General features: G+C 35.9%; 1 protein-coding gene and 1 long non-coding RNA gene across 2 annotated transcripts in view; one reads left to right on the top strand and one right to left on the bottom strand.

Moving 5' to 3' along the window:
- The window catches only part of LOC136806299 (uncharacterized), a 58,640-nt gene that overhangs the window by 10,605 nt on the left and 33,425 nt on the right, over positions 1 to 14,610 (top strand). The gene's annotated exons all lie outside the window — the stretch shown is intronic.
- LOC136806296 (M protein, serotype 6-like) lies at positions 158 to 6,661 on the bottom strand. The gene is made up of 7 exons (XM_067062852.1): positions 6,471 to 6,661; positions 5,756 to 5,893; positions 4,683 to 4,766; positions 3,950 to 4,048; positions 3,452 to 3,577; positions 1,560 to 2,378; positions 158 to 871 (listed from the first exon to the last, which is right to left on the bottom strand). Exons 1-7 carry the CDS (start codon positions 6,604 to 6,606, stop codon positions 402 to 404), a joined length of 1,872 nt encoding a protein of 623 aa, XP_066918953.1. The 5' UTR covers positions 6,607 to 6,661; the 3' UTR covers positions 158 to 401.

Below are 14,610 nucleotides of genomic sequence, written 5' to 3' on the forward strand. Positions count from 1 at the left end.
TTTATTCAGGTCCGGTGATTGGAAAAAAGTTGAGAATTGGTACTTGGGAGTATATTTGTACTGGAGCCTACCTAAGGGAATGATCAGACCAGTGACCAGAGATTGAGTTAGGGGACGGGATTAAGAACCTGGGAAACATCAATGGAAGATTACGTAGTTCTGAGAATCTGAGAATATTTAGTACAAAGGTCATGTTATAGAGAAGGTATTTTTTTGAATCAGCTATGTTTTAAAAGATCGCGTCATATTTTAAACATGGTCTTAAAAATCTTTTTTCGGGTAGGGCTTTTTTTACAAGACTTTCTAATATAGAACCTTTTTGCGAAAAAGATTATTTTACCAGAACATCCGCTCACTAAAAGGTCAGCCTTTTGTTCATTAAGTCTAAAAAACATCATTAATTATGCTTTCTTGTCCTTGATCAGTGATCGCTCTTTCAGCAAACGAATCAATTGTTCTTCAACAGCTGTACTTCCACCATCCAGTAACTCTTTCTCTCGCTTATTCTTCTTCACCAAGTCAACTAAATGATCCATTGCTTCTTGCTTCTTAGCTATTGTCATCTCTTTCCTATTTTCAGCTGATTCAGCACTTTTAGCTGTTTTTGCTGAGTCAGCATTTTCTTTTTTCACAGGCTCTGCTACTGCTGGCACGACCTCAATATGGGTTTTAGCGTTTAATCCTTCAGCTTGTATCATCTTGAATAAAACATCATCGATGGTTTTTTGGTCTCGTTTCTTCTTTTCATCTTGGTTTTTAACTTGGAAAGATTTTTTGTTTTCATCACCAGAATCCTTTTCAGTAACATCTTTGAATATAAGCTGGATAAGAACTTTGTCTGCCTCCTTTTTCTGTTGGTCAACGTCATTCACTATAAGAGTAAAATTTAAAGTTTATAGAATTTAACTAAGACACCTCTGTGTCACAGAAGACACCTCTGTTTCACAGAAGACACCTCTGTGTTACAGAAGACACCTCTGTGTCATAGACCCGATCGCACCCATGGGGGTGCGACAAATCCAACTGACAAATATGGTCAAAAATGCGTCTCCGATGGGAAAAATATCCTACAATTTCAGTCTCACTGAAAAATGGACTATTATTTCGTTTCCATTCGAAATTCCATGTTTAAAAATTGCGCTCCAAAACCATCACCACTTCATTTTTTGAGCTGGGAACAATAGAATTTCTATTCCCATATTTAGATTTCGATAGAATGATTTTGGCGCCCCCTTTGAAAAGTAAATACTTTTGTAAAGATTATGCGAGCGAAGCGAACACGGAAACTTTGGGGGTATTTTCTCTCTTTTAGGCCCAAAAACTGCCATATCTAAGGTGTAAAAGAGTAAAGGGCGCCAAAATTAGTAATCAGGGGCGCCTTTATGCGCTCTTTTTTTTTCGGCGCTACCAAAACAATCTGCCGCTGAGGGCACTGTCGCCTCTGCCACCACGCTACTGGGTATTGATATGTACCGAAATTGCTCATTTTGTCACCTTACTGAAAACATTACACCGCTCAGACTGGGTTCAATAACATATAGAAATAAATCTTCGTTTACCTGATTTTTTGGCAATTTTTGAATCGGCAGTGAGCAATTTGATTAATTGGTCGATCTCGTTGTCGGTGACAGTTTTCTTCTTCTCAGAAACTTCTTTCTTATTGACAGCCTCCAACAAAGCCTCAAGTGTTTGCGTTGTAGCCGGAGGGGTCTGTTGGCTAGCTTCCTTTTTACTGTTCTGATGCAACAGGCGGTTCAATGCATCTAGGGACTGAGCTGCAGTATATTCTTTCTTCGTCTCGGTTTTCTTGGAGTCACGTTGTTTCGTCAAAAGACGGTTAAGAGCATTAAAGGATTCAGAACTCATAACCTTCTTAGTTTTAGCTACTTCACGTTTTTGGTTAGTACTGTCAGAAACCATCAATTTCACCAAAGCTTTGAAAGATTCCTCCGACATTTTGTTGGCAACATCCTTCTTTTTTAACTGGCTTTTCTTAATAGCCATTTCCTCGGTTACAAGCTTTGCAAGAGCGTCTGAACTTTCTGAACCAGTAATGCTTCGTTTTTCACCACTGGATTTGGCAGTTATGAGTTTAGCCAATGCATCAAAAGCTTCATTTGACATTGAATCCTTCTCGACAACTCGAATCTTGTCCTCATCCTCATCTTCTGCATCATCAATTGATTTTTTCTGGTGAACTAAAATCTGGTTTGATTGACTATCAATAGTCTTTCGTTTCTCATCGTCTTTCAATAAGATATTAAGGAGTTCAGCTTCAGATTCAAGGCGTTTGTCTTTTGGAAGGTCCAACATTTCAGCAGTTCCTTTACGGAAAACTTCAACCACCTTGTTGCCAAGAGCTTTGCCACTGAGCGGTGCTGGAAAAAAAGAAATTAATTTAATACTTTATGAAAATTTGATCGTTCATTAGTATTTTGATGTGCGCGTCCCTTTAATATGTTTTGATATAGGGGATGCGTATCGCGTGTGAAATTCCAACCCGAGATTTACCCCCGTCATTATGATTTTGAGCGGTACAGTATATTTGTTTGCCATTTTGATTTTAGTAAAAATAAAATAAAAAGACTTCATCGCAGAGGCAATTATTAAAATTTGAGGTAACTCTCAGACGAGAATTTTATACACGATCGCGTCCCCTATATCAAGATCAATTTCCGGGATGGGCGCAGCATATGTTTGGGTGCAAGGCTACCTTGTCTTATTTATCTGTCTATGAAGTATGAATTCATGATAATTGTTAGTAGTGGGGCAGATCTAAGCGGGTGCAGAATTTATAATGGAGAGTCTTCATTTCCTTATAAGGGATATAGCTAAATGAAAAACCCTCCGCCATAAATTTCCTCCCTCAGATCCACCTCTGCGACTGAAAACAATAGATTGAAGAAACGTTACGGAAGCGTTCGGGTTCGCGATATCTTTTTTATGCCAAGTCTGTTGAAAAGAAAACTCAATAATAACTTGTGAATTTTGAGTTTATGACTTTTTTTTGTAAAAAACTTAACCAGGCAATATCACAAGGCCCATAAAGCACGGTCGATCTCAATAAATTTTCAATGCTTTTTCTGGACTCAATATTACTGAGTTATATCAATTGAAGTACCATTTATAGATTAAAACTAGAACGAACTTTTCAATAAGGAGGCATCCATATAGTACGTACGCACAGTAAAGCGGGTGAGAGGGTTTAGAAAAGTATACGTCTATTGTTTGAAAGACGTCCTATTTTCAAGCTCAACAGGGTCTTTTCCCCGCTGATTTTGCCAAGCCCGTTCCCTTGGCTATGGTTTCGCTAGATAGTAGATAGGGACAGTGGGAATCTCGTTAATCCATTCATGCGCGTCTATTCTCTGTATACAAGAGGGAGGGAATGTCCAATATTCGGAAAATTTTGCTTACGTACTATATGGATTACCCCTAAATTACAACTTACGACAAAGGTTGCAAGTCTTTGGACAATATTGAGTCATTAGTTCCTTATCAATTTGGCACATGTCAGCTTCTTTCCAGTATGGGCACCATTCAGCTTGATGTGGATCATCATTGCAGTAAGGGTTAGCTGTTTGGTGAGAAAACATATACAGTCAATTCAAACCTCTACAATCTAAATCTTTCTATAATTCGAACTAAAATATTGGTTTTCTCAGATCGCAAGGTATTAACCAACTGAGCCAACTATGCTTTGTATCAAGCTGGATTATTTATTATGCTCACCAAATTATAAAAGGGGTCGGGTTCAAGGTTGCCAGAATTTCTATTTCTATAAAGTCGTTGCATTAAAAAAGCCTTTATAAAAAGCTAAAGTCTTCGAAAAGGAATTGCTGCCCTGAATTACCTAAAATTTACAGTAGCTTATTTTAAATTTTCCTGTGATGGAAGGACATCGATGGTAGCAGGTCATATTCTTTCTAGAGGAAGTATATTCATTTACCTGGGCAAATTTTGCAGGTTTGTGGGCATGCGCGTGCTAAATGAGCTTGATTACACATGGATGCTATTTTACGACATGTTGATGTGCGATCCATACAATCTGAATTGAACAAAAATAAGACATTTTTTACAAGAGAAATTTTACAATAACAAACAGCCTCAAAAACGCCAAAAACTAAGAATCGTTTGAAAAAGAAAGCTCCGAATGGCTAAGTTTCAAGTCTTTCAATCAAATAAGGCCTAAAATAACTCAACTTAAACTTAAAGGGATAACCAGGTAAAATATAAAATTCAACCAAAATATTCTTACCATAGTTCTTAGCAGAATCTCCACATTTTAAAGACTTTTAGGTTTATAATTTTTAGTTTCTCATAATAAAATAGAATAATATAATTTCAACGTGAGGTACGTATGAGGTACGAAAATCTCAATTTTTAAATCTTAAATTTTCATATACATATATGTTTTTTTCCATAAAAATATTTGGTGGCGTTACTGGCAGGACCATGAGAGGAATCGCTAAGCAAAGTTTTACTTTTTTACTTCTTTCGAATTATGCTGAGCCTCCTCAGATCCGCCAATTTAATTCACCATAGTCATAGAAAGTAGTAGACTATGACCAAAAGACATTAAATAGCGGAGGTCTTATTTTTTTATTCCTATCAGTCCATACAATAATTTGACCCAATCAAACCAAAGTATTTTTGACCAATCAGAATGAATTGTAACTTACCAGGGCATCCAGAAGAGACTTTAGTGATATTGTCCCAACAACACCCCTTTGTGCTTGCATGGCATGATAGTGGAGACACAGCCGCTAAATATGAAATTCGAAAATATATCTCTTAGACCGAACGGGCACACAACATCCGGTGGAACTAGGGGTATGATTTAGGATTTAAATGATTTAGGTAGGTCACAATTATAGCAATTTTAATATAAATGAAGAAAAGTTCACAACAAAAAGGTCATTTCAAAATTCTTACACATAGCAGAACTTAATCCACTCTCATTTAAAATATATCAGGAAAATGCGTTTCAGGGATTATTTTTGACATTTTTTAACGAATGATTATCTACGTAATCCAATCAAAATCGATCCTTCCCTAATGATGACGCATTGCGGAGATAAAATTCTTTCCAGGATTAGCCTTAAATGGCAGAAATATTTGGTCTATTGTATTTTATGGGGAAATACTCGGGGGGAAATACTCGGATAGCAGCTATGGCATATCTTAAAATTACCATAATTTTAAGATCGTAGATCGCATTGGTCTACAGAAATGTAGGGTTATGGTATAATTTCTAAGCTTTGGTGTAACCTAATGGTGGTGTTACTTTCATGAAAAAAAAAATGTTAAAACGTCAAAAACACAGACTTCACATTACACAGACTCTCTGTAAAAACTTTGATCCTTATCTACAATCATGGACAAAATATTTGAGACAAAGGGGATTTCCCTGCGAAATTTTAAGCACCACAAAGTGACTTTTAAGCGCCTTAAACTACAGTTGGAAAGTAGAGTTTTAACTCAAAGTTTTAACATTAGACTTAAAAGGACCTTAGGATCTCAAGATTTAAAAGCTCTAATTTGCTCGAACGAGGCTTGGAATATAGCCTAGAACCCATCAAACCCCTCCAAAATCGAAATATTCAATGAAAGAAAGTGGAAGTGCTAAAATCACAATTCTCGCTCGAACTTTAAATTCTGAAAAACCGTTAAAATGCACAAAAATTTCAATATCGACCATGATTTGGAAGACCAAATTAAAGAGTCATCTGTAGTTAAAAGAGATAAGACTTACGACAATGTCCACAAGTTCGTTTACAATAAACATTATATCCTTCAAACTCTTGTGTATAACAAAATTTGTCGTAACCAATCTCCAAAGCTTTCTGACAAATTGAAGCATATTTATCCTTGCATTCTTTGAAAGGCTTGGCTGAAAAGAAAAAAACGAAAATTTATTATCGTTGTTGTCATGAAACCAACACCAGAATCCAAATTCGCTCGTCCAAGATATCTAATTGAAATAGGAATAATGTAGATTGCGTGCAGGCTCCTTTACAAATTTGCCCTTTTGAAACTTAATGTGTGTATCTTTGACTTTTAGATTTCTGTGATTCAAACATTGGATGGATTCCAACCCCATGGTGTTAACGCCCCTTCAATTGTATGGTTTTGTTTATCTTCATTTGGAATTTTCGATTTCTCAAAATCACTTTCAACCCTATGTAGTTTAGGAGACTTAAGCGAGGTTAGCCTCACTTAAACAAACATTTCCCCTTTTTTGGCTATAGGTCAATCCCCTTGATGTCATTGTCTATTCTCGATGTAAAGATTGAGACCATGTTCAGACAGACGTTAAGGTTCTGCTTCGCCCCGAAACGAAATGAAGTCATTCCATTGGTTAAGTTCAGATATTACGTCACTTCTAACCAATAGAATGGCTTCATTTCGTTTCGGAGCGAAAAACGAACCGTATTGTGTGAACGTGGTCTGAAAGAAAAGAAACTTACCAGCATTTTTGTAGTATGCATAATCAACAGAATTTTCCAGTTTATTTTTAACGTAGGATTTATCAGTTTTGTCGAAAGTACTCCATCCGTAAGCTGTGGTGAACACCAAGCCAAATAATATCAATTTGCCCAACATACTGTGATTGTGTTTGTTTAGAATTTGAGTATATTGTGATATTTTGATTGTTTTCTATCTAGAGGAATTATTTTGAAAATATTATTATTCAATTATTACCAATAACATCCAATCATCCGTGAATCCTAGGAAGTCCTAATGCTTATTCTCTCGAAATTCTAAATTTTCAAATTCAGGAAAGATGGCCAATCAAATGGCCATTATCAAACAAAAGATCTAACTTATTTTCCATTTGTTTTGTCATAAGATCTTTGTCAAGGGCTATCTGTGGTTTGTGTCATGTATGAAAAGTCACCCATTCAAGATTGACAGATATTTATCACAAAAAATCTCGTCAAACAACAACTCTTCTATAAGTTTTATACACCCCTGTCTCAGTGCCCCGGTGGAACCTTTTCCCACAGTGGGGGTGAAAATTTCTATCGAAATCCCAATGGGGATAGAAAATCTATTGTTTCCAGCTCAAAAATTCCAGTGGGGATGATTTTGGAGTCCAATTTTTTCCATTCAATTTTCAATGGGGATAGAATCATAGGGCAATTTCCCAGTGGGGTTGAAAATGTAGGGTATTTTTTCCACCGGGGACAATTTTTTGGCCTATTTTTCCACCGGGGTGGGGGGTCCACCGGGTCTGTGACACAGGGGTGTTTTTATTTACTAGTTTTTACTTTGAAATTTATATCAACCCTCAAATTAAGTATGATATGATATACAAATCATCATCACTATCATCATCACTAACAAAAATCGTCAAGCAACAACTCTTCTATAAGTTTAATTTACTAGTTTTTACTTTAAAATTCTAATTAACAACCAAATTAAGCATGATACATAAATCATCATCATTATCATCATTAACAAATATTTATCAAAAAAATCGTCAAGCAACAATTCTTCTATAAGTTTTATCTAGGTTTTGAAATCAACACTCAAGTTAAGCATGATATGTGAATCATCATTATCATCATCAATAACAAACACTTATCAAAAAAACTCGTCACACAAAGAGTATTTCATCAAGCACAACAAAAATTACGACAGAAAGCATACTTATCACACTTGAGCTCATTTAAAAAGTAAAAAAAAAATTGATAAGAAAAATCAAGTAAAGCTCCCCATAAAAAAGACAGAATAGAAATCTCTTTTGACATGTATTTTAATTGACTTGAAACCATTATGGACAATAAAATATATAAGATTTAAAAAGAAATAGTCGAGGGTATTAAATAAAGATAAAACTAATTAAAACACACAATAACACAGTCTATTACTGAGTTTTTCTTTTCTCTTAACTTTCTCAATAAGCCCTACTGACTCGCTTGTATATCCTTAAGGTATAGCGATTGCACAGCTAGGGGTCGGTTCTTATACCCATGAGTATACCAAAATGAACAAAAAAATCTCACGTACTTTCAATTAGCCTATTTTGACTTTAAATACCTATTTGTTTGTTTGTTTGTTTGTTTGTGAAAGTTTTGGAGTGATAATTGATTAGTTATTTCAATAAAATTATACTTACATGTCTTAGCAAAATTTATTGGGTCTTCGGTTGTTCTTAACTTTTTTGAGCTTTAAGCCTAAAAATGTTCTTATTTACACCATTTTGTGATTATCTTTGTCCTTTTTCCTAAGCAATCAGGTGTTTTGTGTTGTTTGAGTCCGAAAGCCTTAAGATGTTCTTAACTTGTTCTTGACATTTTGGCCGTCAAAGTTTGCTCTTATAAAAAAACGTGTATATTAAACTGCTTGTAGCTATTTTTTTACTGGTCTTCATTAAAATTATAAACCAGCGTTATACACCCCTGTGTCGCAGACCCGGTGGTACCCATGCCCCACTTTTCATTCTCATTTATGAAGAATTACAAAAACCATCCCACTGTGTTGACCTAAGAACAATAGAAACAATAGAGAATTTCAACCGGACCTGTGAGTCAGGGGTGTCTCTGAAGACTCAGAGAATATCATAGGCTGCTGCTCCGTCCAACATCGAGGAGGTTTCTAACAAAACTGAGTAGCATTTACATAACTCCATCAGAGGCTCTTTACTAAAACCTTTCAAAGAACATCAAAAACTAACCATACTAAACATACTTTGTGAAAATATTGGATTTTTTTTTGCATTTCTAATTGATGCCACTTCTCAGTGAAGCACCTCTTACAATGGTATGTTTATGTGCTTCTCTATTCAAAATCACAAGCACTAGCTTATAATAATCCTATTGGTCTAACATTTCACAAAACGCCGTTTTCAAAACGTTAGGCTATCACCTCAAAGGAATTGTTATTGTTTTTAACTAAATTGGCTAATAATTTGGGTGTTTTTGAGTCTCTACAGCGAAAATTATTTCCGTGAATTATAACTTACATTAAAACCCTCCAGTGAAAGAAAGAGTTTCAGCAGAAATAGGATGTCAACCGCAAAAATAAGGCTTAGAAAATTAGGTAAATACCCCCTAAAACCACATACTGTACCCCCTAAAACTCAGCCTGCATTTTAAGGGATTACAACCCGCAATTTAACATGTTAAGTTTATATACATATACATACAGTTTATATATATCTTCGAAAGTCATGACATGAAAAAATCGATTTGGAACTAACTTTGGGTAGCGTGGATTGGGCTGAGTTGATTAGATACCTTATCGGCCCTTTTTACGCCGGCCCTTATTGTTGTTCTTTTTGGGCTTGTGGCGTAATGAGGGCCGACGTACAACGGGCCAAAATTTTGCAATTTTTACCTAAAAGAGGCGTTAATTTTTTACGATTTTTTCTCCGTTTAAAGGATTTTAGGCATGATTAAAGGATGAAAACTATCCATTTTTTACTCTGTATCCAAAACTTCACGAAAATCAATGAATTTTCAACAGTTTAATACTGAAAGATGACATTTTAATGTAAATTTTAGTTGATACTTACTGTTTTGAAGCCTGAGCAGCTATTTTTACAAGTTTTGGCGTTATTTACGGCCCTAATTGGCGTAAGCCCAAAATTAGGCTGTGGCAGAATTAGGGCCGGTGTAAAAAGGGCCGATAAGGTACGTAAAATCAAATGAGAATGAAAACTTACATTGTAAGGCTGTTGCACGTTGATCGTCTCGCCCCATTGAAACAAATATTTTCCTTGCAAGAAAGGAAAATCTTAAGACACCCCCTTCTCACAGACCCACTGGGAACCCTTCCCACTGGAAAGATTGACCAAAATATCGTCCCCAGTGGGAAAGTATAATCCAATTTTTGTCCCCACTGAGAGTAACCGAATAAGCCAATCCCCACTGCAAAATATTATGCTATTTTTCCCATTCCCACTGAATTTTCTGGAATTCAAATACGCGGTCATTAAATACATGAGAATACCAATCCCCATCGACTTTGCATCCGTTATTTTTACCCCCACTGGCTGAAAAAATCCTACCGGGTCTGTGAGAAGGGGATGTCTTAAGATTTGCGCCGCAATCCTTATGACGGATTGAATCTAGTTGATTCGTTTGTTTAAGAGTGTAACATTTCTCTAATTAATGATATTGGTGACACTTAATGTCAGGGCGTTTGCCACTAGTTTTATTGATAAAACATTTTGTCATGAATATTACGAATAGAGAATCTCTCCCAGCTGGCACACATCGTTGTTTCAACATTTATCTGACGTTCACAACATCCATATAACTTTATAGATGAACGTTGAAAGGGGCCGTCCACATAGCACGTACGCACTAAAATGTCGAAAATCGAGTACCCCCTCCCCCCTGTACACAAGCGTACGCAAATGGCTATACCCCCTCTGGTAAGTACGTACTTTTTCATTCACCCCCCCCCCCCCTCCTCAGTTGAAGAAAATTTTGAATTTAAATCGTTTAGTTCTGATCTTTATTTCATACGTACATTTTCCTTTGACCCCTCCCCTCCCCCTGTACGCAAGCATACGCTTTTGAGAAGACTCCTCCTCCCCCCCCCCTTAGTGCGTACGTACTATGTGGACGGCCCCAAACAACGTAGTGTGCCAGCTGGGCTCCTAGCTCAATCTAGGCTTTGAACCAATGTCCTTCATCGCCAACAAATTTCTCTTACCTTTGACTTATTGGTTGAATCATGAGGAAAACATACCAATTCATATTGACAAAGCTGTGATTTTATGTAGACTGTATCCTGTTTGAATTTATCTGACAATGTGTCATAAGCTTGTAAGACTTGACGTAAAAAGAGCATTACCTTTTCTGCCAATTGACCTTATCGGAGTTTTTGGTTTTTCTAAAACAGTGATGCATTGTGGGATTGTTTTGGGGGTATTATAATAGAATTCCCTGGAGGAATTCCTAAGAGAATTCTATTGTAATACCCCCGAAACAATCCCACAATGCATCGCTTTTTTAGAAAAATCAAAAACTCCGATAAGATCTATTGTAGATCCTTCGTCTGTCTGATATTAATGGTTTGAAGATATGTTCAAAGTATCGTGATATGGGAATAACTTGAGATTTTTTTTGTAGACTATTTCCTGTTTGAAATTATAGATGGGTACTTAAAATTTCATTTCCGCTAATGTTGTTAGTTAACTGAGATTGTGGTCACGTTTGTGGTTGAACTTGAATGTTTCACAGCTGTGAGGGTATCACAGAGCTTCAATCATTTCTTCAATATTACAAAATATTATAAAGATACATTTTGAGTCATTCATGAGATGATGGTATAGTAGCACGAAAAAGCTGAACTTTTGTTGAGTTCCTTGAGTCCAACTAAGTAATAATTGTGCCATCCAGTATCAAAAAGCCTTAGGAGTACCCCAGACTTGATAAGGAGCAGCCTTGGAGAGGGGATGCACTTTTTTCTTTTATAAGAACAATTTTATAAGAACAATGAAGCTCAAAATTATCAAATAATAAGAACAATTTGAGAACAATGCTGATCCTGAAATTACTCAATTTCAAGCAATTTAGGGGTCAAAGTAGTAACGATTGGGTATAACGTCTAAAAAACCTTAACTACACGCTATAAATAAGAAAAGGATAAGAACAATTTGAGGCTAAAAGTGCCAAAAAAAATAAGAACAGCCGAGCATTAGCAAAATTTTACTGGTTCTTATTAAAAAAGGGTATTCACGATAAGTTACCGGACTTTAGGGCAAGGTTTTAGTTCTAGGCTTCAAAGTTGGCTCCAAACTACAAACAGTGGAGTCTCGTTAACTCGAACTTCTATAACTCGAATGTCTCCTTTAAATCGAACAAGTGTTCTTGTCTCTTTAACAACGCCTCATAAACCTTACTCCATATCTCGAAATTTCCGTAACTCGAATAAACTTGCGTTCCCTTGTGTGTTCGAGTTGTGGAGAGTCCAAAGAACTATATGTGTGGAATATTTTACCATCATAATTAAGTCAAGCAGGGGTCCTAAAAAATAACCAAACAAAATCGTCAAATGACTACGTCATAAAATCTCATGCGTCGACAGTAAAAAATATTTTTCAAAAAATCACGAAATCCAAATAAGAAAATCACTGATACTATATACAGCTTCACAGCCAACCAGTGCTTCTTAACAGTTTAACCTGAGCAAGTTTTAACTACCTATCTTCCTATATGACAGAATTACCTATATGTTTCTGGGCACAGTGGTATAAATAAGCAATATGCAATGTCTATAATAGGCTATTTAAATTCGATGATTTGAAATAAATTTAGAAATTCTTTAGACGTAATGAATGGAAAAACATAAAACATTCTTAGCTATTTATGTCATTTCTGGTTCAAAACGAAAACAAAATTTAAAGTGCCTTATGTGTTGAAGCCATAATAATATCAACAAGCGCCTGACTGCTAGAAGGAGGCGCAAATTCTTAAGCGCTTCACGAAATGCGATTAATTTGAGTAAAGCTGTAATAATTGACCAGTCATGCCAATGGTCTTTTGTTTGAAATTGATAAACAAGACCTACTACTGGTAAATCACGATTCCAGAGCTGATAGGACACGTATAGTTGATCTTAATCAAAGGGAATGGAATATGGAATGTATCAAACCTATCGAACATTATCATATCAATATCCGTCAACGGTGTTCGATGCCTAAAATCGAACCAATCGAATCTGAAAATATCTTAATAGGAAAATCTAAAAATATTTTAATAAGAAATCGATTAATTTTCTATTTCAGACATTCTGCAAATTGTAGTAAAAAATCATCGATTCTGTCCCCTTCGCTGGACTTCAATGGGTCCAACCCTTTGCAATGGAGTGTCTCACGAGGTATTCAAGCATCTTTAAATATTATAGATTAGTTTCTTACCGAGAATTACCATAGTATAGAATTATAGAGTACTGTACACAAAAAAGGATGAATTGATTCTGCATAAATCTTAAAAAAACTATAAATCTAATTTTAGGATGATCTGTAGCTATAAATAGGGAAAATATCCTTTTAGTCTAAGGTGTTGATATGGCAGCGTCATCTTTTTATAGCTTATTATAGTTCCTCTAGTTTGCATTACATGAATCTTTTAAGGTTAGCTATAGGGCCAGATAGGGCTGTACAATGTATTTTGTTCCCAGGAAAACATTTTGTTTCAAAGGCAAATGTGGACCCTTAAAGACTAACTTAAAAGGGGAGTCTTCATAAATGTTTTTTTTCATTTTCATAACAATTTACAATGAACAGTGATTTACAATGATATATTATCTTGAACTTTCTTACCTTTCTCTAAAAGGAAAAATGATGTAAACTGTAAATCAGTAAGTCGGAGGCCGTAGTCGGAGGCCACTCGAAGGCTCCTCTTTCGATAGCTATCTACCCGAAGGTAAAGGGAGGGGCCACTCTTTCTCCCTGGATTTCTCCACATACCCTTAATTTCTGAGCATCAAGCTGAGAAGCATAAAATACCATTTGTGTACTAAGTACGAAGTCTTTGGTATGACCCAGCCATGGATTAAACCAAGGGGATTAAACCAACGATCTTGCACAATATAGCCGGATGCTCTACCACTGCACTACGGTCCCGTAAACTGTAAACTGTAATCACCATCCACCACAACAAAAAAATCTCCAATGTTGGATCTCTAAAAGAAACTCCAACCAAATCAGAGAACTTACTGTCAAAAAAACATGAACTTCCGACCAAGTACTTCCTGGTTGAAAGTACAAACTTTTTATAGTACACAGTCGTATTATACATGACGCATCATTTTACGTCATATCATAATACGCAACTTATGGTATTTTATAATTCGATTTGTCTGTTGATGTATTTTACCGCATAATTTCATGTATCAAGATTCTATTGATAACAAAACGGGTAACAAAATTATGAATCTGTCTCAATTAGAATTGCCAGTCGTTTCTTCGAAACTCTCCCGCCGATTTTTTCCGTATACCGCCATATTTTCCCGCCTTTTACTATCACTGTAACGGACGATAACAACGTCTAGCCAGACGGTTATAACGTAAATTCTCTTCAGCTTAATCATCATCAAATCGGATTTTAGAATACCAAATGCAACAAAGTATTGACGTGATATGTAGTGTCAGAAGAAAGATTCAAACATTGATTCATATTTCTTATCTGATTTTTCTTTTCGGAGATAAGAGTCACCGAAAGGATACGTTTTTTAAAAGAACCTCCAAAATTTTTGACTAAACTTTTTGAGTTTTAAGCCTAAAAATATTCTTATTTTTACCATTTTGTTTTGTTATTTTTATAGCCTTTAAGAAAGGGTGTTTCCGAGTCTGTGAAGACTTAATGTTCTTAGTCTGTTCTTAACTGTAAATTCCGGGCATGTATATTTTCCCGCCTTTGCTTTCCCTAAAACGGATTTAGATTTAGGATTAGTCAACTTAACGCACTCTCGGGTAAATAGCCGGGAGGGATTGGAATAAGCGGGGGGATTGGAAAAACTCTCGAAACTTAATAAGCGGGGGGGGGTTGGAATAAAAATGTCCTGGGTTGAAAATTTTTGAAACGGAGGCTAATACAGCAGAATTAGGACGAAAGCTGACAAAAGAGGGAACTTTCAAAAACATTT

Source organism: Clytia hemisphaerica, unplaced genomic scaffold, assembly GCF_902728285.1.
Source record: "Clytia hemisphaerica strain Z4C2 unplaced genomic scaffold, Clytia hemisphaerica genome assembly, whole genome shotgun sequence".
Taxonomy (NCBI): domain Eukaryota; kingdom Metazoa; phylum Cnidaria; class Hydrozoa; order Leptothecata; family Clytiidae; genus Clytia; species Clytia hemisphaerica.

Excerpts from the sequence above, each read along its gene's own strand:
- LOC136806296 (XM_067062852.1), bottom strand. The coding sequence starts at position 6,606 with ATGTTGGGCAAATTGATATTATTTGGCTTGGTGTTCACCACAGCTTAC. Across the intron at positions 4,767-5,755 it reads ACGAACTTGTGGACATTGTC|CGGCTGTGTCTCCACTATCA; the intron begins GTAAGTCTTATC and ends TTTCATATTTAG. Across the intron at positions 872-1,559 it reads AAAAATTGCCAAAAAATCAG|TGAATGACGTTGACCAACAG; the intron begins GTAAACGAAGAT and ends TTACTCTTATAG.